The sequence below is a fragment of the Saccostrea echinata genome, unplaced genomic scaffold, assembly GCF_033153115.1.
Source record: "Saccostrea echinata isolate AGI-Se365-2 ecotype Australia unplaced genomic scaffold, CSIRO_AGI_Sech_v1 ptg000030l, whole genome shotgun sequence".
Classification (NCBI taxonomy): Eukaryota; Metazoa; Mollusca; class Bivalvia; order Ostreida; family Ostreidae; genus Saccostrea; species Saccostrea echinata.
Genome location: NW_026889779.1, coordinates 22,357,663 through 22,385,446, shown reverse-complemented (window position 1 = coordinate 22,385,446; position 27,784 = coordinate 22,357,663). Strand labels below are relative to the sequence as shown.

At 34.1% G+C, this 27,784-nt stretch overlaps 1 protein-coding gene across 1 annotated transcript; it reads left to right on the top strand.

Annotated features, from left to right (window-relative positions):
* Nucleotides 1-19,708: 19,708 nt before the first annotated feature.
* Nucleotides 19,709-20,056, top strand: LOC133196952 (uncharacterized). Its single transcript, XM_061332796.1, has one exon. It carries the CDS (start codon nucleotides 19,709-19,711, stop codon nucleotides 20,054-20,056), a length of 348 nt encoding a protein of 115 aa, XP_061188780.1.
* The last annotated feature ends 7,728 nt before the right edge of the window (nucleotides 20,057-27,784 follow it).

Below are 27,784 nucleotides of genomic sequence, written 5' to 3'. Positions count from 1 at the left end.
TAATAAGTGGTTACTACAAAGCCTGAGAGAGAGAGAGAGAGAGAGATAAAAAGATAATTAAAGAAAAAGGGGGCACTAGAAAACCACAACACTGTATATCCTGTGTCGGATCTATTTAAAAGATGCAAGGTCAAGAATTGAATTAAGGAATAACTGTCTAATTTTTTGGATTCATGATGTGATCAATCGAGTGGCTTGCGTGATAATTTGCATAAACGCCGAAGGCGTTTATGCATAAAATTATCACGCAAGCCAATCTATTGATCATCATCATGAATCCAAAAAATCTGACAGTTATTCCTTATATTTACATGCTCCTGATTCTGCAAATTCCCGTGCTAATAGCCCCGCTTCTGTCTCTATTTGTCCCGCCCCGCACGTGATTTTTTTTTAACCACGCCTATCGATGAACCAGTAGATTTATGGAGAAATAAAGTATTTTTACAATTTGTAATTTTATCACGGACAAAGACATTGAAAATGTAAATATTTTTATATAAATTACTAAAAGTGACCAACGACACGGAGACCGGACGTGTTTCACAGCGGTACAGATTTCTTTCTAAATAATTGGTTATAAACTTTCAAATTAAACATGTAAAAATAGTGTTTGGTAGTTTAGTTGTAGTGCTAGTTGTTTTTTCCTATTTCCTCTTCTTTTTTTTTATTACTTCATAACTTTGTTCTTTGTCCTGAGGAAGGGACAGGGCGTCCCGAAAATTTCACAATTTTTAGTTGATCGTGTTGTTGGTAATTTTTAGTACATTATATGATACAAAAAGATGTAGATTTTTTATTGTTTTATTATCTATTATTTATATGTCGAACGTAAACACAACATTATACACTGTATCAAATTTTTCAATACATGTACTTCTCTATTTCTCTCATGTGAGATTTTCAACAAGCAATGTTTCAAAACCCTGTCTAAAGATTGATCTAGTTCAGAAATATCAATCTTACATTTACCAAAACATGAAAACAGAAAATTAATGAATAAGGTATTGTTTAAATACAAATAAAGCTGTAAATTATTTTGCTCTAATTAATGCATTTCAGTTTTTTTTTTCTGAATACTGTCTTTTGTATCAAATACTGGGTCTATTCATAGGGCATTGAAAGCTAATTTCCCCCCCCCCACCCCCCAAAACGACTAATAATTCAAATTATCAGTAAAATGTGCCCGTTCGCTGCTTTTATCCTTGACGGAAATGAAATTAGAGCACCTGAAGTACAATATCCATAACATACAGTGCAGGAAACTAATTTTGTTAGAGCATCAATGCTGATTTGAATGCTTCCTTTGCTTGCTGATTTGAATGCTTCCTTTGCTCGCTGATTTGATGCTAGTAATCTTTATCCTGATGCTGTTTTATAATTAGGTCAATGCTACCGGAAGTAGCATCATGCTACCGGAAGTAGATAATGAATTTCAGCATTGCCGTTTAAAGCAATAAAAGTGCCTTTTACAATTATTTGATCATAATATCTCACTATGTATCAATAATGTGAATACTTTAACCAATATTCTTTCTTTCTTTTTTAATTTTTTACTGAATTAAAACTCATTGATTTTCTGATGCTAGTAGGATAATGCTGATTTTATGTAGGTCAATGCTGGTTTTATCCTTTGCTTGCTGATGCTGATCCTGGTAATGCTGTTTTTTAAATGCTGATACTGATGCTAGCTCGATCCTGATGCTACTAATGCTTATGCTGATGCTGGTTTATGTAACAAAATTAGTTCCCTGCACTGTAGTATAACAGGTTTCACAATAAGTAATGTCAATTAATGAAATAGTTATTTTTCAAGCTTTTACTAAAGGGGGGGACGTACATCCACTTCATCCGGGATTTTGAACAAAGTATATCTTCCTGCTATAAGCCTGTAGGCTGTCAGGAAAAAACTACAATATATATTATTGGAATGTTTCTGTCGGTAGTGGTATAAATTTAATTCTCCGCGCTTGCGCGGGATTTCATCTAGTTGGTACTGTGTAAGTTGACTTTATTTAGGTACAATCAACAATCTTGTTTTTCACTTTTCCTCATCAACTGTGATTTTTAATACTTTCCATTTAAAAGAAACGATCCTGATATAAATAATTAAATATTTATTTAACAATTTACAAGTTAATCAATCTTACACATTGGGCTAATTCTTGCGTAATCAATGCATTCAAAATGATGTTTTCTCATGTTATCTTCCCCCTAACTCCTGTAGGCATGTTACCTGGCCAGTTGTCTGTCTGTGTTCAAGCGAGAAGTGATTTCCTATCCTGACTTTACACGTTTGCGTGCATTAAATAAACAAAGAGACTAATCAGCAAGCGCTGGTTAAAATAAGCAACTATTAGTGAATCTCGCCAGTGAGGCATATTTATTTAATTTTGGCAAGCAAAAAAAAAACAAAAAAACAAAACAAAACAAAACAAAAACATGGCTCTGGAAAAAAAAACATACTGCCGCGCCATGCTAGCTTGCTTTAGATTTAACACTATTAAACACTTGCACTACGTATTAAAACTACGTGTTGAAACTTATACCGGAGCCGATGACGGAACATACTAAAGATTTGATATACTAAACACCTGATATGGACCTGATGAAAAAAAAAATCATATAAAATTATTAATTCAAACAATAATATTGATGATAATAGCTGATATTATATTAAAAATATACTTTTAGTCGGTAATAGGTAGATTTTTTTTGCTATATATCATGGTATATTCGCAAAACTTGATGACCTGATATTTTGATTGACCTGATGTTTCATCTCTATGGACCTGATATTTTTAAATGAAAATGTATTGCTGCAAATATTCATATTTCATAAAGTTTAACATTGAAATCTGTTTTATTTTCCTTGAAATATGTTATAAGAATAAATCAGGTCAGTGAAACCTATCAGGTCATTCCAAAATATCAGGTCTTTAGTAGAAAATTATCAGGTCATTTCAAGGTCAATTTTTTCATAAATTGCTGCAAACTTTTTTTGTGTCTAAAAACCATTTAAATGTTTCTTTTTTTTAAAAAAGAACGTTGTAAAATAAATCAGGTCATTTAAAAGCATCAGTTGCAAGTCATTTAAAAATATCAGGTCTTCACTGGAAATATTTGTTCATTCAAAATATCAGGCCATCAAGTTTTTGTAAGTACACCTTGATACATATATCAGGTCTTTAGTATGTTCCGCCGGTGACGGAAAGCGGGGGGAAATTCCGGAAAAAATATGAAAATTGCCGAAAAAAATTTAGGGTTTGGGGGAAAAAAGGGACGGTCGGGTAACCGGAACCACACATATTTTTTTTATTTGGCCTTTTGTAATCGCGAAGTATCAGTTGAGAGTTAATAACTTAGTACTGATGCTAATTTTACAAATCCATGATATAGACTGTGCTCGAGGGTTATTATTAATCGCAAATTCTACATGTTTAAGTTAGTTTACCATTGATTAATGAGAAAATAAAAAATTACCAATTTTACGAGCAATAATTTACATTCATAATATAAGTCTCATTATTGTTCACTACATCACTCCTTATTTATATCATGTTATGTAGCCTACGTCAAACCCACAACAATCACACCTACAACGAAAGCCACTAAGAAATCACCAAAGGGTTCAAATGGTAAAGAAAAAACTGATTATCAACCACAACTATCGTATCTGTATTAGAAGACCTTACATTGAATCCAATCACTGCACCTACGACATATGACATTACCACAACTCCCAACCTTATCCATATTCCGGGTTATGAACCCTAGCACAGGAAGCATTCATTGCAACAGATAATTATTTCTACAAGAGAGACAACTCAAGAATTTTTATTGGTTATAATCAATTTCTTTTATCCATGTAAATATGTTCTTAAAATTTGTGAGTAGTGTTTGATTAAATAAAAAGAAATATTATGATGTTATATCCCTTTTTTAATCAAGATCGCTTCATTTAAACTCTATAAAATTCATTTGTGTGTGTCGGGGGGGGGGGGGGGGGTGAGGGTGTGTGTGTTTGTGTTAAGTCAGCATAAACATAACAAAATGGTTCAACAACAGTTCATCTACTTTCAGTACACATGTGTAAGTTAATTTCCATTTAATAAACATTCTGATTTTCAGGTATCAAGGTATTTTGGTAGGAGATGTACCTGGTACATGTATATATTTCTGGAAGGTGTCTATTTATATTAAGACTGAAATATAAAACTTGACCTATATTCTAATGATCAAGAGAAGAGGGAGTACATCGAACACTGGGTATAAATATCAATCATCTTCAAATGGTTAGAAAATGTCTCACTTTTGTAATCATTCTATGAATGGAATTTTACAAAAAATAATTTTGTATTTCTTCAATATAGAAAAATGCACTAATGCCATCCATCATTTACTGTAATGATAAGAGTTATTCCCCTTTTCTATAGAAAATGAAAGTATCCCCAAAATAACAGGTATGTCCAGTGTACGATGTTTTATCGATATTGTCGACATCGCTGTATATATACCTATAAATTCATAACACACATTTACACATTGCTTCTTATTCAAATAGCGTTGTTATCTATTTCAACATCCCAATTTTGGATGACATCAAGTCGACATCGTGTAAACATTGCACTCTCTTATTCTGATTACACTGTCGATATAGCAATGTTGGACGATATCCTTGTGTTTTTATCTTGCAATGTTAAACGACATCGAGAGGACATCTTGTCAACATTGCATTCTTGTTTTATTCTCTACATCGTTCACATCGTCAACATCGCAATGTTTGGCGATATCAAGTCAACATCGTGTCAACATTTCATTCTTTTTTCTCCTTTACATCTTTCATTGCAATGTTGGACGACATCGAGTCGACATTGTATTTTATCAACATTGCCTTCTTTTTTTCTTGTTTTCTCTTAGTCTACTTGTAATCCAAGTATTAATGAAATCCGGGGTCAAAGCTGTAGGAAGAGAAGAGTTTTGAAAGAACATATTTGATTCTGCACACTGTTACGGAGTTTTCACATAAGTTTAATTTTTTTCTTGCCCAATGGTTCTTGAGAGGATTTTGAAGATTTTTTCCTATACAATCCCATGTAAAAAAAAAATGTGGTCCCACCCTACCCATGAGGTCATGACTTAGATAAACTTGAATTAACACTATGTAATGAAGTTTCACATAACTTAAAACTTTTTGTAGGTCGAGGCTCATGTATGATACCCTAAGGGGTAAGTTTACCTGTCTAAACAAATCAGTTGAAGTTGAGTGAGTTGTTTCAAATTATTAAAAAATTCAATTTATATTTGCATACACTGAAGACAGTTGTGTATTTTCTAAGAGATTTAACTGAGGAACTTACATGTTCTTGAGTAATAGGAGTTACATGTAACATTTGTAACAAATTATGAAAAAGACTTCTGGTTGTGTCCTTTTGTAATTAGATGTAGATCAAAGACATGATTGTGAGTAAACTTATTTTTTAACATATCTGGGAGGGATATCATTCTAGCTGCAGTATAAATTACACAGTATAAAGTCCTAAAAATTTGATCAATTAAAAAAAAATTTTTCTTATACTATTCCATTTTAATTTTTGGCCCTAGTAGATGTCAGAAAGAGAGAAAGAAAAGGAGGGAGAGAAAAAAAAGCCAGGTTTATAGTCTTATGCAAAACTAAAAATTTATGATCGTAAGTGCTCGGAAAGAGCTACAATATTTGAAAAGCATTTTTTTTTTCATGCATTTATTTTCAGAATAGTGTAACTTTTATCCATGTTGAAAAACTGCATATTTTAGAAATCGGTATGATTATAAATAGCTAATTTTAAAATGTGTTTTGAATAGCAAAATCAAGCTATACCAGTAAAGCTAATTCCACCACAGAGTTTAATCAATTTTAAGATGCCAGACCTGTTCAACTCTTAATCATTCTTAAAATATTTATATCATCATTCCAGATTCAAGGGAGAACTAGGAATATGACCAGAAGTCTTTATTATTGAGTCATAAACATGTACATGTATGTTGTGAGAAGAGTAAATTATGATGACAAGTCGGAAGTGGGGTTAATATTCACAAATAGGTGTTTTCAACAATTAAGACATGCAGAGATAACTCCTTCTCCTCCCCCCCCCACCCCCACCCCCAGTTTGTTCATGCATGCAAACCAATACTCTGTTTTGACATAAAAATATCATTAATTAAATTCTTTAATTTTAGACTGGTATTAAATTTAGTATTTGAAATACTTACGTAAGAGGCCCATGGGCCACATGTTCACCTGAGGATTTTGTGCTCGTTTTGACAAATACATGTACTGTGTAAATTATGCAATTATTCTGGCTTTTTCCTTGGTTACCCAAAAATGAAGGAGTGTGCATTTAGACGCAAACACCTTAGTGCGGGTAATACTGTCTTATGACAGCATCTAATTATGATCTGTTATATGGACAAGATCATTTTAATGTAAATAATTGACACATATATTTATGCATTTACATTTTGAGTTCCATTCTATTTCGTTCCACCACTACCTTCACCCCCCCCCCCCCCCCCCCCCCACAATTTATCTACTAAAGTGTTTTAAAATATGACATCATATATTCTCTGATAAATAAGAGAAGCAACAAACACTATCTTATCAGTAGGCCCTATTCAAACCGGTATGACTTATATAAACTGCTGACAATATTAATAGTGCAAACAGATTTAAACAGACCTACATATGTAGAAGAAATTTGGCATGCAGAACTTACATGATACATATAAGGATAAAATTCTGAAGTTAAAAATCCGTTTTTCTCACATGTCACTGGGTATTTGTAATGAAAAATAATCTGATTTTATCTTCTTTCCGTTAAAATTAAGTTTACACAAGTACTCTGAAGTTGACATTAAAAAGATGCTTGAGTTTCTGATTGACAATATCTATGTGGTTTTTCGAGATCAGGTCTTCCAACAATCTATTGGAATTTCCATGGGTACCAATTGCGCCCCGTTATTAGCATACCTTTTTTTTGTATTCATATGAAGCAGATTTTGTCAGAAATCTTATACGTGAAAAGAAGAAAACACTTGCTGTGGTCTTCAACTCGACATTTAGATATATCGACGACGTATTGTCAATAAACAATAGCTATTTCCATTCTTATGTCGATACGATATATCCCGGTGAGCTTGAGATAAAAGATACCACAGAGTCTGACACATCTTTTTTCATATTTGGATATTTTACTTGAAAAAGACGTTAATCACTTAATGGTAATCTAACAACCAAGCTTTAAGATAAATGTGATGACTTTAACTTTTCAATCGTCAACTTCCCTTACTTATGCAGCAATATACCTTCATCACCTGCATACGGGGTATGTATCTCTCAGTTAATTCGATACGCAAGAGCATGCTCTACGTATGTACAATTTCTAAAACGAGGTAAATTATTGACAAACAAGTTGATGAAACAAGAATATCAGCTGTCTCGTTTAAAGTCATCATTTCGTAAGTTCTATGGTCGATACAATGACCTTGTCAGCAAATACAATTTATCATTGAGTCAAATGCTGACTGACGTTTTTCATACTAATTGTTAGACCATTATTTACACACTGAATTATCGACGGCTTTTCCGTTATTTCCCCATCATGACAAGGAGCACACGGCGGGTGTGACCGGTCGGCAGGGGATGCTCACTCCCCCATGGCACCTGATCCCATCTCTGATGTTCGGAGGTCTGTGTTTGCTCTGCTCCTATTTTGTTTTGTTTAATGGACTTATATGAGCTTGAATACTGTTCGTTATCTCCACATATTTCATTACCTAAAAAAATTGTCGCCCGCGTGGCGCAGTGGCTAGAGCGTCTGCACTAGAGTCGCAAAGTAGGGAGTTGATCCTTACGTCGCGGATTCGAATCCTATTGTGGGACGTGGAGACCGGTCCTTCGGATGAGACCGTATAAACCGAGGTCCCGTGTCGCAGTAGGTGCTGGCACGATCAAGATCCCTCACTGCTCAATGGCTGTAAGTGCCGAGCATAGGACAAAATTTGCAGCTCTCCACCGGCAAATGGTGGGGTCTCCATATGAGTGAAAAATTCTCGAGAGGGACGTTAAACAACATACAAACAAACCAAAAAAATTCTTGCTGAGGAAAAAAACACCATGCATTAACATGATTACGATAAAAATATATTTCGCATTGCATACGTTTCATTATTTGGTTGTATTTTTGATTATTTTTTATTGTAATATTAATTTTGTTAAAATTCGATCTTGGCGATCCAGAGGAGACTTTTTTCATGTCATACGTCGTTAATATTTTCAAAATAATTTGAAGCACCCGAATATTTGCTAAATCATACCAGTTATACATCTGTCATGAATAAAACTTTGCTTTTAATTTAAATCAATATGTTTACATTTGGCTTTTAAATCAATTGTCATCCCACCATGTATGTCCTTCCGTAAACTTATTCATCTCAAAGACTGGTGAATCTTTGAATTAATTGGACGTGCTATGTTTTTGTTAATGCGTACATGTATCTTCGTGGGCATCTTTTGTTTACACTTTGTTTCCAAAGGTGAGCTCATCTACTTTTGAGAGTTTTGGCAGCTTTAATTTGTAAATAATACAAACATTTATAATATTTAGTTTAATTATTGATATGATATGGTAAGTACATATCAAATATTATTTTTTACAATTTGTATTAATTTTTTTTTTAATAAAGATTAACGAATTTTGATAGGAAAACAATAGTAAAGCATAAAAAAAGCTCTGTTGAGTTGCATAAAAGAATGGCATTTCCTTAAAAACCTTTTTTAAATTTGCAGTGAACTGTCGAGATATATTTCAGTCATCACTAAGTTACATGGATGTTTCAGTAGTTAAAAACAATCTTTGGAATGCGATTGCCGCTGAAGACCTCGGAGTGTGCGCCAAGAAGTGTGCTTTTCTTTCCAGCTGCAGATCATTTTCCTATAATTGGATTACAAAAGATTGTCGGGTATCTCTCTTTCTCTCTCTCTCTCTCTCTCTCTCTCTCTCTCTCTCTCTCTGTGTGGGGGGGGGAGGTGCCAATTAGCTAGCAAGCTACTTCTTGCAGTATATAAACCACGTCTCTTTTTCAGGGACACTCCATGCTTTTTACCATACAGTCAGAAGAATTGATCCCCGAACCTGGAGCACAATACTTCTATAGGAAAAGTATGATAAACTGTGTACATGTATTTAGAATTTTTAAAAAAAGTCCTTCATTTTGAAGTTGGTGTAAAAAAGATGAATAAGTATGAAAGTAAAACATAAAATAGTTGCCAATACTTAGTATGGCGATCACCTCGAGGTAATCTACCTAACTACCGCTTGAAAAGTCGAGATCGCATTTAATAAATTAAATCTTTCAAGATTTCCGGAATATAACATTGTTTACAATGATAATCGAACCATTCGAACAACTAGTACATTAGCCAAAAGTACAATGTATTGCCGAGGATTGAACTCCAGAAAGTTGGCGTCTAATTCGAAATGTTTAAGGTCAAGATTGAGCAAGTGAAAGGTGCCTGCAGATTTTGCAGTGATAATCGAACCATTCGAACAACTAGTACATTAGCCAAAAGTACAATGTATTGCCGAGGATTGCACTCCAGAAAGTTGGCGTCTAATTCGAAATGTTTAAGATCAAGATTGAGTAAGTGAAAGGTGCCTGCAGATTTCTCAAATTTGAGAAACGAGTTCTTTCAATGATCCTTTACAAATATAACTTGGTGAAAGGTGTGTTGGTACCATATATTTAAATAAATGCATCGAAAAAAACAGGTTTTAAACTGTTATTTTCAATGAAAAATGAAGAAGGTCAGGTATAAAAATGGGAGTTTGTTTAATCTCGGAAAAAGGAAATGTGTCAATTTTGCCCACAGTCTCTCAGAAAACGGTTTTTCATATCTTTTTGACATTTTCTTTAAAATGATATAAAATCGAAATATAGGTATCGGGGTTAATTTTGACATAATTTCAAATTAAATTCCATGAAAATGCTTCATTTTCTACATTATTTTAGCGGGAGAAAATCAAGTTTAAATTAATTATGACGTCATAATTGATCTAGCACCAAAAGACAGTCTTAACAATTTTACTAGATCTTGACTCCTCTTAATTTTTGTTAGCGTGGTCCACCGAATGTCGGCAAGATATTTCAACAGAATTTCTTTCTTATGTGTTCTTAAAGGTCTACATTAATCTCACCGACTATTGAACAGCACATTGCCAACAGCTAATAGACGTTTCTTACTTTCACAGCGTAATTCCTCTAAATTATGTAATCCGGATTATGAAGTATCATTCTTAGTACTGATGCTAATTTTACAGATCCATGATATATACTGCGCATAAGGTTTATTATTAATCGCAAATTCTACCTGTTTAAGTAATTTTACCATTAATTAATGAGAAGATAAAAAATACGCGAAAATTACAAATTTTATGAGCAATAATTTACATTCATAAATCTCATTATTATTCACTATATCAATCCTTTTTTTATATTCTACTATGTAGCCTACGTCAAGCCCACAACAATTCCTCCTACAACGGAAGCAATCACCAAGAAATCACCAAGGGGTTCCAATGGTAAAGAAAAAACTGATGTATCAAACACAATTACCGTCTCTGTATTAGATGGCCTTACTTTGGATCCAACCACTGTACCTAAGACAGATGACATTACGTCAGAAACAACCAAATCTCTGCTACTAGAACAATTTACTACGGAAACAAGCACTGCATCATAGGAGAGAGCAATGCAACTCAACACTATGTCGATTTGTATCTGGAGGATACAAAGGTGGTGTTCGTGTTATTATGAAATAAAAGTAATTGAACTAACAGATTCCAAAATTGGTTACTTGTTCAAATAATATTTGAAGGCTGCTAAATTTCGTGTTTTGGGCACCAAAACATCAATAAGAGAATCAACCAAAAAAATAGCCATATAAAAGAGAGAATTAAATTGCATTGCATTTCAACGAACAAAGATACCAGCGTAACCGTAAACCACAAAATATGTAATATTTAAACATTTGAGAAAAGATCTCATATTAAAAATTGAATTGAATTAATTTTGAAATACATGTACTCAAAATTTCAATAAAAGATAAATCAAAACATTTCAGAATTTTATGAATGGTTTCAAATAAAAGATTTTCTCTTTTCATTTGTTGTTTTGAAACATTTTCACACCTTTTAAGTACTTTAGGAAACAATCATTGGATACACAAGGGTACTAAATGACTACCAGGTATTGGGAAGGGACGTCAGGGAGTGTATAAAATGACAAAGACTAGTACTAGGGGCAGGCACATTGAGGCATTGAAAAGGCATCACAGTGCATCATATGGAAATGCTCAAATAGACAGAAAAATGTAGGGAAATTTCTTGTATATTATAGACTTTTTGGAATCTCAAGGGAAGAGTACTGTAGAGTAACACGAGGTCTTTGATTGGTTTATTGATGTAATTGTGAATCTTTGATAAAGGTCTTTGAACATCAGTCAGAGTTAATCGTTAACGAGATATAAAGGTTTTTGAATAAGCAATCAAATAATTTAAAATGTGTAGCAACTTTGCTGTGTATTGATCCTTTGGTCTATTTTGATATAGAGTTTATAGAGTATGTTTTTGCTCTGTTCAGGATTCGTATCGTTTACAGTATTTACGAAATCGATCAATATCCTTTAATGTCATCTTTTTAATTAAAAGTTTATAGTGCTGGTAGCTCTTGAGCCTATTGAAGTGTAAATGTATGACATTAAAGCAAACAACATTCATGGATGTTGATATAGATCTATTTGAAAATTTTTTGAAAGAAAATTCAATATTTTTCTTATACTCGTAATTTTGAATTTAATGTATGTGACACTGAAAAATATCAAATGATCTATTTTGCTTATGCAATATATTGATTTTAGGTTTATGGGTAAAATTGTAACATTATCAATACAACTTTAAAACGTATGTATACCATAAAAAATACATTTTTGAAAAGTATGTCAAATTTGACAAATATTTAATGCACATTTCTATGTTGAACATACATTAAATATGTAAAGTCCTTTTTAAGGAACCCACTTGTAGCAATTTTAGACGATATCGTATATGTACATATTTGAAGGATCAACAATGATTTTACCTGATAAATTATATAGGAGAAAGCTAATAATAAGTCGTGGACTGCTTAGTTTGCAAAGAAACGTCAACAGCAGGTAATTACGGCTCATGTGTTTCTTTTTAAATGTGTTCACTTATTTAAAAGCTCCCTTATTTGCATGGAAATAATTCAACCAGTAAACATATGAGGTGAATTTATTGTCAAATAATCATTCAAGATTTTTATGTTTTGTCTATAAACATCAGCCCTTGCTTATTTAAAATGAACAATTAGCAACAATGCTAAAAACACCCATAAAAAGTTCAATCTTTTCTTCTTACTTTTCAATATACCTAATCAGTTATCATTACGTAAATCATATTGTATGGCAGGCATTAAGCATACAATTCCTGGATTTTTTAAAACCTAATCCTGTATTTAAAAACTCATTTTTATTTTCAAAACAGTGTATAGTTCCCTGATTCACAGCATATGAAATTAATAATTTCCATTTAATCATGCCTATTTTTCCCCCAAAATTGAAATTATTTTCCATGTCTTAAGCTTTATGTCATTACCTTTCCTTTGAGGTGGCTTAAAGTACATTTCTCATATAAGTATCATAGACAGATTACTGGATTTCGACGTTGAATGTGTGTGTTTTTTAAGAGTTTGAAATGGCAAATACAGCTTTTGTACCTTGCGTTATGGCGATTTTTTTTGAGTTTTCATAATTTTAAACTTTCGCAACGAAGTTGGAGGGGATAAAGTAATGCAACTGTGTGTTTGTGGGAAGGTTAATTTGTCCTTTGCGAAACGGAAGTGACGTAATTTGCACCGGGATCGAATATTGCCTTGATATATCGTCAACTACAGGTTTACGTATCCACGACTATTGTTGGTATTTTTTAAGCATGTAAACATTACTCCTTAACAGCGCTTGTCCATTCACTACATATTTAGCTATACATACATGTAGCTTGCCTACATACAGTGATGTCACCAATTACGTGTTGTATTAGTTCCAATTCATTGGTATGTATTTTATGCCATATTATTTAAATTGAAGCACAGAAAAATTAACACACTGCTCAAGAATTGATTTTTCTGTCTGTAATCAGTAACAGAATTTCGAAAATCAACATAAATGTTTTTGTTCCTGCAGCAAGGCAAAAGTTGTAGTTTAACAATAATATCGCAAAGTATGGCACTTGCATTCATTTAGAACTCGATAATCATTCATAATGATCACTGCTTAAATAAATTTAGACTAATTAATAAATCGAACGGTAGCAGCGGTCCACATACCTCATGACATGGAACAAAACTCAGTATGCTCAATATTCAAAACCTAGTGTCAACGTTTTATTTACATTGAATAATAAAAGTATACTCCAAGGTGAATATAAAAAGTAAAAATTGTGATTCCCTTGCAAAAAAATAAATAAATAAATAAAAATAAAATAAAATTTATCCCCTCCCAAATTTCTAAAAAAAAAAAAAAAAAAAAAAAAAAAAAAAAAAAAAAAAAAAAATATATATATATATATATATATATATATATATATATATATATATATATATATATATATATATATATATATATATATATATATACATATATATATGGTTTTAATAGAAGACATTAAGCACAATGTTTGAAAAGATTCATTCGAATATCTTCGTGTTTAACCTTTGCATAAAGTTTGTTATAACCAATTTCGAGAGTTAATATACATGTACTTTTTTTGTATATTGTACAAAAAAATCACTGAAACGTGCATAAATCAAACTTAAAGATTTAGGATTTTCATGGCGTAAATCATAATTCAGACCGATTTAAAAAAAAAAAGAAAGCTAGAAGTATAAAGATATACGATCAATTATATTTATACTGTATGCGTAGCATTTCCTTGGTAATTATGTCTGATATGATTTTCAAAAAAAAAAACGAGGTACGAACCATACATATACCCATTTTAAATACTTGTAATTTCTAAAATTTATTGACTCTGAGATAGTGCCCCAGTATCTTAAAAGTGGATTGTCGGGAAATTTTTTGTCGTACAGAAATTTTGTCGGGACATGTATGTCTGTAACAAGCAATGATCCAAGGCTATAGATTGTCGCTTTAAAAGACCTCGGAGAGTGCCATAAGGAGTGTGCTTGGTTCCTTAGCTTATAATTGGAGAACCAGTGATTATCGGCCATATGCTATTCTCTTTCTCCCTCTCTCTCTCTCTCTCTCTCCAGTAATATATCCATTTTATTATTATGTTCCCCAAATGGTATTTTCGAAATGCTGACTTTGATGGAGATTGTTGAAAAGCCCTAATACATCATCTTATTTGTCGGTATCCTGCCTGTTTAAAAGTTGATCGTATACGGAGCATGCTCTAGCGTACCGAATAAGTTAGAGACTTACACACCATATGCAGTTGATTGTAGAATTTTACTACATAAACACGTGTAAGAAGAGGCCGTTTCGGAAATCATCCCGTTTGTCAATAGTTTAGTTGTTAGTTGGCAATAAATGTTTATAAGTAGTAAAATATGAAAATATGAAACGGATGAAAGAGAAAGATTAAGACAACAGTTTTAAGCGATAGGCACTGTGACGTATCTATTGTGAGATTCTTATTGTGTGCTAAAAACTCAAAAAATGAAATATGTATATAACGACCAGTAATCAAGCTCAAATGTCCATCGGAACATTTCATTGGAGAGGTGCAAAGAGTCCCTCAAAAATCATCAGAGGTGGGATCAGGTGCCATGGAGGAGTAAGCATCCCTTGTTGACCGGTCACACCGACTGTTCCTCATTGGAATGATCGGGCAAACGGAAAATCCATCTATAGACAATTCAGTGTGAAAATAATGACTTAACAATTTGTATGAAAAACGTCAGTCAACATTCGACTTAACTGTTGACAAACAAGACTGTTGATATCCTTGTATTATCCACTTATTTGTCAATAGTTTCTCTAGTTTTAGAAATTGTTCGTAAGTAGAACATGCTCTCGCGTAACAACTGAGAGACATAAACACAGTATGCAGGTGATAATGGTTTATTGCTACATAAATAAGGGAAGTGGACGATAGAAAAGTTGAAGTCATCAAGTTTATCATTGTTTGTTTTTTGTTAGTTTCCCATTAGTGTCTTTCTCTAGTAAAATATCCAAATAGGTATAATAGATCTAAACACATGTAATGCTCTCATATTACATTTTAATTCCGTGCACATGTTCTTCCAGTGTTTGTCAGAAAAACGTAAGAGAATAACACGTTCAGAACCAAACACTGTCATCAATCAACTTTTTTTTATAAACTTTGTATCACTCTGTTCTGATGGGGGTTATTTTTTCAAAGGGGTCAAATTTCAAAATGTTGCACATGTAGAATATTGATCCGTAGGGTTCTTTTTCTACAAAAAATTCATTTTTCTACAGCTGGGAGGTCATTTTTCATCGTTGAAAAATGACCCCCGGTTATTTTTCTACGGGGGTCATTATTCGTCACCGGGAACGAGAATCGAACCAGGTACCTCCCGATCATTAAGCGTTCTTCCATGGTTACCGCCACAGGTGTGCAGAATAAAATCGCACGCACTACAGTTATTGAATTTATTATAAGCATTTCATCCCTGTCCTTCCTCATATGAAAAAATTTTAAGTTTTTCCCCATTATTCTTAAGGTATTATATGCTCACCGCAAATCTTGCTTTGTATCTTAATAAAGAGGTATCAGTCAGGACCAAAAAGAAAATCAAGATAATGAAAGAAACCAAAAAGTCAATGTTTTCTAGTTTTGTAATTTCATACGGAATATATTTTACTCGTGAGAGAGTTTTTTGGTTGTTCTTTCATTTGTGCTTTTAAAACTTAATTTAAAAAAAAATAAAATAAAATAAAAAAAAACATGTCCCACTCGTGAAATTACTTTCATGATCAACTTCAAATCATTGAATACCTCTTTAATCATAACTATGACTTGAACGTATATTCATTTTGCTCACTCGTTTTATTGATACTGGTTATAATTCAAGGAAGGCTTCATTTTCCAATGGATTTCTTTAAAATATAGCAACTTGAATACCAACTAATTATTGAAACTTTGAATATTGATAAATATGTAAAATTCACTTCGAATGCAAATGTCATATACATTCAGAGAGAGCGTTGAAAGAATAATTCATGAATGTAGTGAATTTTGACATCTTTTAATACGGATCTTTTTTTTTTACTATGTGTCATGTTTTAAAACATTCACAAGAGATATGAGCGTAGTATATCTTTTCATTTCGTGAAAAAAGGGTTTTAGAATACATGCATTAGTTAATTAACGTATGTACCGTTATTATGGGTCAATGCCATCTTCTCAAATTAATAATACATGTCCAATTGTTTAAAGCATAACAAAATTGCATGCAAACTTACACAGAAAGGTTCACAGACCCTTAGATTCATAGCAATTTTGATAGGCCATCCATCAACGAAAGCCGAATCTTTCATCTGTCATTTCAGTCGGGATTAATTTTAGACTCTGTGAAATGAATATTGGGACATATATTTTTCTTTCAATTTTGGTTCAGAATCAGGAAGGTAAAGTTCGAGGAGTAATTGATTTTTTTCTTTTATTAATTACCTTCTTTGATTTTTTTGGTATTTTTTTTTTAATTAACTCTCAATGCATTTATTTCCCTTTTTCAGTTCTCGGTAGAGGCATTTTCGACTCCTCGCCGGATTTTATAGGCCTTGGGATTATTAAACCTAAATTATGCATCTGGCAAAGTCCAAAACCTGCAAACAACACTGGAGAGTGTGCAACCATCTGCCACTTGGAATCTTCATGTCTAACTTTCACATTTAATCTTAAACTCAAACATTGCCAGGCATGCAGGGGAAGTTTTAATTATTAAGTATAATAAGGGTTTAACTTGATTGATATTTCTCGATTTCAAACATCCAACTTCCACACAGAATAAAAAACATATAAACTTCACTACAAGTAAATTATTTTTTTAATGAAATATTCAGAGAAAATATACGGAGTAAGTCTTGTAACACGTAATCTAGGAATTTCAGAAATAATATGATATACTATTAGTTACCATGATATTATTTCTTATTAAAATAGAATAATTCCTTAAAATAATTACCTTATAGCAATATAAAAAATATGGTTTTGAAAACCACGAATTTCAAACAATTTTTTTCAAGATAAAATATTCAAATTTCTTTTTATTGATGGAGAAAATGACAATCCATGTAATGAATCTCTGTAATATTTTAATACAAAGGCACATACAGTAGTATTGAATAAGAACAACTCTGATTTGCAAACAATTGATGGAGCGCACTATTTCTACAAATCCAACATCACCATGACAACAAGTATGTATAGTTTATTAATTCCGTTTGAAGAAACATTATTATTTTTTTTTTACTTTATCTGAAATGTACTATAGCTAAATTTTCGGAAATTCCTCTTTAACCTCAGATTTTAAAAACTAATTTAATCTATACCTGTATTATTTTCTATTAAGTTTTTAAACAGTTATATTCTTTACATGAAGATATTTCGTTAGATCACAAGCTGATATTTTAAACACAAATTTGAATTAAGCCTAATCTATAATAAACGTAATGAAATGAAATTATCAAACATATTATTAATGATTAAATACTCGACAATATTCAAAATAATTGTATCATATTTTTTTATCATTTTTATACTCTAAAAACAAATATTTCAAGGCTAGTATGAAATGTGAAAGTAACATACAAACAATAAATAATCAAGCTCAAGAGTCCATTGTAATTCAGGATTAACAAGGATGACTTTTATTTAATTTTAATTTTGAAACTTTTATTTTACTCAAGGCCTTACATGACTCATTAGACTATACAAACATAATGCAAATGTCCTCATGGTAACAGAGATTTGTTACACACAATTTATTTGCTATGAATATTACACTTAATATAGCATCCGAACTCCTAGTTTCCTTAGTAAGGAAAAATCAGTAAAAGTAGTTTCTGCTCACCTGGTCTCCCGCAGCATTTGAAAACTTGAGTGTAATAAGATTTTTATGTATCCTTCATGGGTACAGGGCTGCCTGTTTGGTCCATAAATACTTTTATTAGCCTTAGAAAAATCAAATGGACCTAGCCTTTCTGTTTGAGATAATGGTGGAATTAGAGCTTTAAGAACATGTTAATTATTTTAAGATGTATTACTTTCAGCTACGATAATGCCTACAACAACCATGAGAAAATGGAGAAGAGGGAAAAGATAGAGAGGAAATTTATACCTGGGTGTATTTGGATTTTAACTTTCATCTGTCATCTTCATGGAATGAACTGTTGATAAATTATAGCTGTCACAGTATTGCTTATTTAGAGTTTATGCAATTTCTTGTTATATATCTTCATCTTTTCCACAATGTTGAAATCTCGCGTTGCATATTTCCTTGGTTGAAAAATGATCATAGCTAAAGCAAGAAGTTTAAGACTTCATTTTTCATATAAATTTACCAAAACAGTTATGTGAATAAAGCAAATCCATGGTGTAACATGTACAAGGAAACATTAATGTGAAATTCAGTCTAATCCTTCCTCCGGAGAACTCGCTCTAGAGTAAGGTTGCCCCCCAAAAATATGCTTTAGAGTAAGATTTCCCCCACAAAAAATTGACTCTAGATTAGGATTTCCCCTAACAATTTATATGAAAAACGTCAGTCAACATTCGGCTTACATGTACATGTGTCCCCCCCCCCTTTCACACAGAGCTTCGACTTTACGACGATCATCCCGATCAAGCCACGATCTGAAAAAGTTTTGGATCGGAGCCGATCGACGTCTAAATCGAGCAATTTGGCAAATTATGGTCTTCATTACGACCGTACTACGATGTCCCTACGTCAAACACGCTGCTAACACGCTTCTACTACGATGTTACGCATACCGTTGACGACCAACGGCCGCGTTTACTGCGTTTACACTACGCTGCCGCTACGACATTCAAGATCATACTACGACGCTACGCAGACCTGGATGACTGTACGACGATATCGCTACGGTGGTGCCGATCGTATTACGATTGTATTACGCTTCTAGTACCATTTTGGCGATGATGTATATATATCTCGGGTTTGAAACATATTTTTCGCTTCTGTCCAAACTTTAAACATGAAGGGACGTATTAATGATGATCTGATTCATCTGGATTTACTTCAGCAAGAACAAATGCTAGTTGAACTTGAAATTGCACAGATAGTTAACAGGCGGAGGCGCAGAAGAAGGCCAAGAAGATACTGGGTACGGCCATGGCTATCTGCAGATAGGAGGTTCCAGTTTGGACAGTATGACACACTCCTGCGAGAACTCCGAATGGAAGACACCAATTTCTTCTTCAACATTTTGAAGATGGAACCAGCGATGTTCGATGAGCTGCTCCAGAGAGTTGGCCCTAGGATTCAGAAGAAAGATACAGGCTGAAGGAAAGCGCTAGAACCAGGTGTCAAACTTGCCATTACTATCAGACTTTTCGCTTCAGGAGATAAGTACCCTAGTCTAATGTATAACTTCAGAGTGGCTAAGAATACGATAGCGTGTCTCATTCCTGAGGTTTGCCAGGCTATTTGTGAGGGATTCAAAGATGAAGTGATAAAATGTCCAACAACTCCAGATGAATGGACTCTCATAACAGACGAGTTCAAGAACAGATGGAATGTCCCACATGCATGCGGTGCCCTAGATGGAAAACACGTGGCCATCAGATGTCCCCCGAACAGTGGCTCGCTTTACCACAATTACAAAAACATCTTTTCCGTAGTGCTACTAGCACTGGCAGATGCTGATTACAAATTTCTATGGATTGACTGCGGAGGTCTTGGTTCTATGTCTGATGCTCAAATTTTTTAACGAATCTGGGAGATGATGCATTTGGGTTGAGGACATATCTGATGAAACCTTATTCGCAATGAGGTCTAACCAGAGAGCACTTAATAACAAACTACAGAATATCAAGGGGTCGCCGTGTGATTGAAAATGCTTTTGGTATTTTGGCACAAAGATGGCAGGTATTACTCACACTCATGCAGCAATTCCCAGCAGTGATTCAAGACATCATAGAGTGTTGTGTTTGCCTTCATAACCTCATGAGATTGCGCTACCCGACTTTACAAAATACCCAACTTGACCAGAAGGATGATGATCACAATCCGGAGCCCGGTGCCTGGAGACAAGAAGCTAACATGCACGACGTACAGATGCCAGGAGGACCAAACAGGGACAGCATCGCTGGTAAGAGACAAAGGGAACTACTTAAACTCTATTTTAACAGCCCGGTAGGATCGGTACCATGGCGGGAAAGAATGATTCCCGACTAGTATTTGTTATTATGTACATTGTTGGACATTTTAAGCATTATATGTGCGGTATAATCTCATTCTTAAAACATACACAAATAAAAAACGAGACAAGACAAGACACACTGACAGACATAACAATGAAATTTTGATTGAAAACCAAACAGTAATACAATCGAGTTTACACAAGTACAAGTATTGCCTTTATAAATACAAATTTTGAACTAAAGAGTATGCACAAAATTGTACATATAAACAGAGTGCAGCAAAAATCTGCTGCTGCTGCACCCAAGCACGTTCCTGAGACCCCCACACAGACGTTGGATTGACGATGGCCATTGTGAAGGATTAGACTGTCATTGTATGGAACAGGAATCACTATCCTTGTTTGAGGAAAGGTCAGGTCTAGGCTGGAGCTGTTGTTGCTGCTGCTCCTGCATGTCAGTGTAGCGGCTGACCAGTTGTTGTACGTCAGCCTGGAAGCGGCGCCAAAGAGTCTTATTAAAGCCTGCCACGGCTTTCTTAACCCAGTCCATGAAAGCATCACGCTCATTCGGTTCAGGTGTATTCTTTATGCGACCCAGCAACTCTCGCTGCAAGCTAATAAGCTGTTCCCGACTACTTGCCAGGTCTGCCAAGATTGCATCATCGGAGGACCGGTTTTGAGTTCGGAAGGCTCTTGAATACGTTAATGTTGAAGATACACTTGTGGAAGTGGATACCGTTGTAGTGGAATCATCGAGGGCGTTAATGTAGAGAGCGCCTGTACGAGCGGTTTCAGCTTGGGCGTCAGCAGAGTCTGATGTCAAAGTCGCTTTAGGGTTTGTTGGGACCAACTTCGCCGTCATCTGTTACGAAAATAAGTACGAATTAATACATTATCAACATTTTCATGTGCAATGAATATAACATAGAAAACAACATGTTGTCCTATTGTACAGTTTGGCTTTTTTACCAATAAAACCATTATGATTAATGATTTTGAATCATTATCAATTGACGGCTGATCGGGATCCAGTCAGTTTTCGCTTGGAAATTTGTTTGTTCGAAAGGCATCAACACTCAAGCATAAGACATAATTTCGACCCTATAATGAGTGGTTATCTACTTACACTAACAGCGGTGCGTTTTTTGACTTGATATGATACAATGATATGGGGCTGCAGGAAACCAAACTCACGCAGGATACAACTGTCCTTTTCTGTTAGTTCCTCATCTGGAGCATCGGATCGCGTTTTCTTCAGCCGCCCACACCTTGTCCGAATGCTACTGTACCAGGTTTTGATGATGTCAACGTCTTTACCAAGCAGATTAGCCTGTTCCCTCCAGAGATATTGTTTCTTCTTGGTTTCTTTATACCCCTTTAGCTTTTTGCTGTAAAGGATTGGATGTCCTCTGAGCCATTCAACCATATCCTGCTCCTGGTCCTCTGTAAGGTCTGTCTGCATTTTCCTGCGTTTCTGCTGGAGAACATTTCTACTTTCTTCTACATTGAATTGAGACTCAATAGAGGGATCATCAGGCTGAGGGGTTTCCGTGGAAGGAACGACACCAGTTCAACGGTCGAAGGTTCGTCATGCTCTTTCCTGACCTCAGGATTTTCTGCTGCAGGATTTTCAAGGTCTTGAGTCACAGAGCTTGCAATTTCAATTGTAACTGTAACAAGATGTGAAAAGTTCGAAGTAACTGCAAATGATCGTCAAGTATAGTGTCACCCTTTACATGAAGTTGACAGATGATGCTTGATCAAATATCAGCGCTATAAAAACAAATTGCTGCCTGATAGGTCGTGGTATGATCGGCGTAAGGTCATTGTAGGTCTTCGTAGGATGGTTAGGAACGTAGAGAGGTCGTAGTGGGAACGAACGTAGTACGAACTTAGTGGGAGCGTTGTAGGAGCGTACTTGATATGTTTCCGACTGTACTACGCTTTTACTGCACTTTTACAACGATCACGAAGATCTCTCCACGATGCTTCCGCGCTGCTTGTACGATTACGGCGCTTCTACTACGCTCATTTTACGACTTTACCCCGATTCTTGTTGGCCACGATCCCGCTACGCTTGTTTTGAGCATGTTCAAAATAAGCGTGGCGAGAGCGTAGAGCTCTCCGATCATGAAGACCCTACCGCCATCATACTGCGCTTATGAAGACTTCACTACGTTTCTCCTGCGATTTGCCACGATCGGCCACGTTTTCGGCCACGCTTTGATCGTAGTAGAAGCGGCGTCTATGTATGAACGGGGGCTTACGATAAATTGTATTTACTAATAAGGTCATTGTATTAACCATACAAGAACTGCGAACGATAGTATTGTTCTCCCGCCTACCATCAAGTCAGTTTTCAAAAGTTAACACATTAAAATGATTTTTCATATTTATATAGATATTTACATGAATTTTCATAAAACAATCTCTGGGAAAAGAAAGAGAGATAACTCTATAATTTTGGTAAAACGTGTTTTTTACTGTAAAAATCAACGGAAAACGGAAAATATTTTTAAAACATCTTTTCCCCCCGTGAAACAAAAAATTCCTTTTTACAGGTAATATGGACTGTCATTCCACAAATTCATACCAAAGCTTTTTGTGTTTCACGGGGGGGGGGGGGGGCATATCTTTACAGACAAAAAGCTACAAACATGCTTATTTTTTTCAGCAATTTCAAAGGGATTTACAACTAAAACATTGTATTTTATTAATAATATACGTTTAATTTTATATGCGTAAACATAAGAAAAGACTTAAGGAACATATTTTCATATCCAAGGATATTTTAAAATGTGGTGATGCTTTAAACCCCGATTTTAATGGAAAATATAGTCTACCCCCCTTATTTTAAAGAGCTGGAATTAGGGGTAATTAACTATTTAACACTTGAATTAAAATTATCTGTCAATTGCCATTGAACTGTTCTTTGCATTCAACAAAGATTTTAGGGCCAAATTGCCATTAGTATTGAATTAAATGGGTGTAAAATGTAGGCGGGAATCGAGAGTTAGCTTGCGTAGTTCTTTGCAAAATGTTGACTTTAAACGAGACCCTTGATATCCTTGTATCATCAACTTATTTACAATTAGCTTGCGTCGTTTTAGAAATTTACAAATAGCTAGAAATTGTTGTAGAGCATGCTCTTGTGTTGAGAGAAATGGGAGATATAACCCCCATAAGAAGATGATAAAGGTATATTGCTACATAAATAACAAGCATTCTGAGAGTATTGCATTAGCAATACTAGTCCCCTACCGGCAAGTGTAATCTGGTCCCGTTTAGAATTGAAAATGCCATAAATCCATCAAAAACTAGTATTAATTGTAACGGGGACCGTTACAGATGTTCCCCAAACGCTCCCCAACTTCCTTATGGTGTCTTATTCCCTGTAAGCTTCATTAAATAAGGCAATCAAGTATATTGGGGGGTTTTTACGCATTACACGCGCACGCACGGGCATGCATGTACAAAATGACCATGTCAACTTGTCTACACTTTTAATACATCTTTATATTCAAATTTCATTAAAAGATAAAAAAAAATCGGCTATATTAAGTATATCTGTCATTTTACGCATTGCACGCGCGCGCACGTGCATACATGTCCATGATGATCGTGTCATCTTGTCAACACTATTAATATATCTACATATTTCGGGAATCAAATCATTTCATCAAAAAGTATAAAAGTTACAGCTATATCAAGTATATTGGTCATTTTAGCATTGCATGCGCGCGCACGTGCATGCAGATGCATGTTGACAATGTCGTCTTGTCTACATTTATAATATGTCTATATATTCTGAGTATCAAAGCATAACATCAAAAAATGTAAAAGTTCTGGCTATATCAAGTATATTGGTCATTTTACTCATTGCACGCGCACGCACGTGCATGAAAATGCATGCATGTGCGCGCTGATCATGTCATCTTGTCTATACTTCTAATATATATTTATATTCTGAGTTTCAAAGCAATCCATCAAAAAATATACAAGTTAAGTCTATATCATTTGTATAGGTTATTGTAATCATTGCGCATGCGCACACATGCATGAATGTGCATTCTGACCATGTCATCTTGTCTACACTATTAATATATCCTGATATCCTGAGTATCAAAGTATTTAATCAAAAGATATGAAAGTTATGGCTATATCAAGTATATTTGTCATTTTACTCATTGCATGCGCACGCATGCGCACGCACGTGCATGCATGTGTGCGCTGATCAAGTCTTCTTGTGTACACTTCTAATATATATTTATATTCTGAGTGTCAAAGCAATTCATCAAAAAATGTACAAGTAAAGTCTATATCAATTGTATTGGTTATTTCAATCAATGCGCATGCGCGCTCGTGCATGCATGTGCATTCTGACCATGTCATCTTGTCTACACTATTAACATATCCTTATATTCTGAGTATCAAAGTATTTCATCAAAAGATATGAAAGTTATGGCTATATCAAGTATATTGGTCATTTTACTCATTGCACGCGCACGCACGTGCATGCACGTGCGCGCAAAATGACCTTCGTTCCGCAAATCAACATAACATTCCCATTAACCATAAAAAGGTTTCAACTCAATCGGATGTATAGTTTCGGAGATCACTCACGGACAAAAAAAGTACCCAGGAAGAAAAATAATAATAATAATAAGAAACAGAGTAAAAACAATATGTTCCCAAACTTCGTTTGGGGAACATAATTAATGAAGCGGGACGAAATGCAAACTTGACCTTTAACTAATCAAGATTAAGTGACTTACCAAAAATCAGCTCAATATCTGAAAGCGTTTAGAAGAAAATTGCGGAAAACCCCTAAAAATTGAAAAGGCCGTAATTCCGTCAAAAATCAATGAAGCGGAACGAAATGCAAACTTGATCTGTAACTCATCAAGATACACTCACATACCAAAAATCAGCTCAATATCTGCAAGTGTTTAGGAAAAAAGTGCGGAAAACCAAGTGGGACAGACTGACAGACAGACAGAGGGACAGACAGACTGACGGACGGACGGACAGACAGACGGACGTACAGACTCAGAGGAAACCTATAGTCCCCTCCGGTTTCACAGGTAGGGGACTAATTAAGGAAAGTTGACGATAGAAAAGTTAAAGTATCACGAGTATCATAAAGTTTTGTTGTATGTTTGCCACTAATGCCTTTCTCTTGTAAAATATCCAAATATGAAATAAGACTCTGTGGTGTCTTTTACTTCAAGTTCAGTGGGATATATGGAATCAACATGGAAATGAAACTGAATATTGTTAATTGATAAAACGTCGTCGATATATCTAAACGTCGAATTGAAGTCCACAACAAGAGACTTCCTTTTAACATGTAGAAGTGTTCTGAAAAAAATATGTTGTATATGAATACAAACACATCTCTGCTAATAAGGGAACGCTCCATCCGATTATGGATGTTAACACATTTTAAAATGATTTTTGAGCATATACTTTAATTTGAAATTTTAAATTAATTCAAGATTCTACTCGGTCTAAGATTATATTCAGTTAAGACAATGTAACACATTCTCAATAGTGAAATACTATTATTTATCCATGGAACAAAACTGGTATCTTCACATACATATGTTTTCACTGTGAAAATACTCTTTTCTACGGAAGCCGGTAGGTGCCAAGTAGAAAAAATATTTTATCTGGTGGCCGCCAAATAATTATCTGGCGGTGCCAAATTATTTTATCTGGCTGCCGCCAAATAATTTTCCGGCGGCCGCCAGATAAGTTATCTGGCGGCCTCCAGATCTTTTTTATCTGGCGGGCGCCAGTTATTTTTGTGGCGACCGCCAGAAAATTATATGGCGGCCGCTAAATAATTTTCCGGCGCCCTCAGATAACTTTATGGCGGCCGCCAGATAAGTTATTTGGCGGCCTCCAGATCTTTTTTTATCTGGCGGCCGCCATTTTTCTACCAGGCACCTACCGGCTTCCGTGCTTTTCTTATATCTTTGTAGTTAGAATAATATATTTTGAAAGACAATCAGATGGACTTTAAAAATCTATACGTTCTGAATACGTTTTAAGTATTTTGATGATGGAGAAAAAGTTTAATGCTTCCAACTTCCGGATAATTGGTATCACGAAATATATTCAAATTCTCCAATGAAAGATTACTTAAATGCACTTTCCAGTGTTTGTGTTATTGAATGTTTTGTAAATGGTTCTATTTAAAATCAATACAGGTGCTTTTAATCGAAATCAATATGACATTGCTAGGTTTCTAGAAAATTTTTAACCAAAATTAATTTTAAAAGGGTGCATTAAAGAGTGTAAAATTTGGAAATTATGTTTTATGCTGAGGTCAATGTGATCTATAATTTTATCACAATAATCAAGTGTCTGATGGTGAGTTTTCAGCATTTGAAAATAATATTTATAAAAAAAAAACAACGATTAGGAAATTTTATAACCTTTTGATAAGAGGGATAATTCTGAATGGGAACAATCACTATTATTCGTTTATAAAACTGTCAAGATAAAATGCAAATATTCTGTCAAATTTTGCCCTCCAAGGTATTCTGAAAATTTGGATATTTTGATTGTGCATTCAGATATCTTTTTGGAAATCATTAGAGTTAATGAAATTTATATGAGTGAATAGAGGGATAAGGGACCTTAATGTATAACTTTTTTTTTAATCATTATTAAAATTGCTTTCTGTTTACCGGACATTCATTCAACGTTAAGTTTGCAGCTGGAGGTTTTATGGTAAACTACTTTCCAGCAAAATATTATAAATAGTTATAAACCATTACAAAAAAATACATCAAATTATTCTTTTTAAGTGAACACATTCCATCAAACTGAATTTAAAGCAATTCCTTAGTATTATTATAATTTTTGTTTTGATTACTAGAAAAATGACGTGAACCCCCCCCCCCCCCCCCAAAAAAAAATAATAAGAACTCGATCGAGTAACATACACACTTAACACCATAAAAGTGTATATCAAGAAGATAATGATAATCTTGTTTTAATTTCTGTTAATTTTAATCAATTGCTAAATCAAAGGACATTAAGTTATTTACAAATAAGTGATGTAAATCAATGAGTTAATTTTAACTGCCTTTTTGGAATTTGGAAGAGATATTTTAATAGATAAAATCTTTAACAGAATATTAAACTTTCAAGGATCTCGGTATACAATGTTCTTACAGAATCTTTTCTGTACACGGTCTGCCTCTGTATATAGATATCTGATCATGAACTACGTAATGATTTTTTTTTTAATTTTTTTAACTGTAATGTGAAGTTAGCTACACG

Bases quoted from the DNA above. Each gene is read 5' to 3' on its own strand.
- LOC133196952 (XM_061332796.1), top strand. From the start codon at position 19,709: ATGTATAACTTCAGAGTGGCTAAGAATACGATAGCGTGTCTCATTCCT.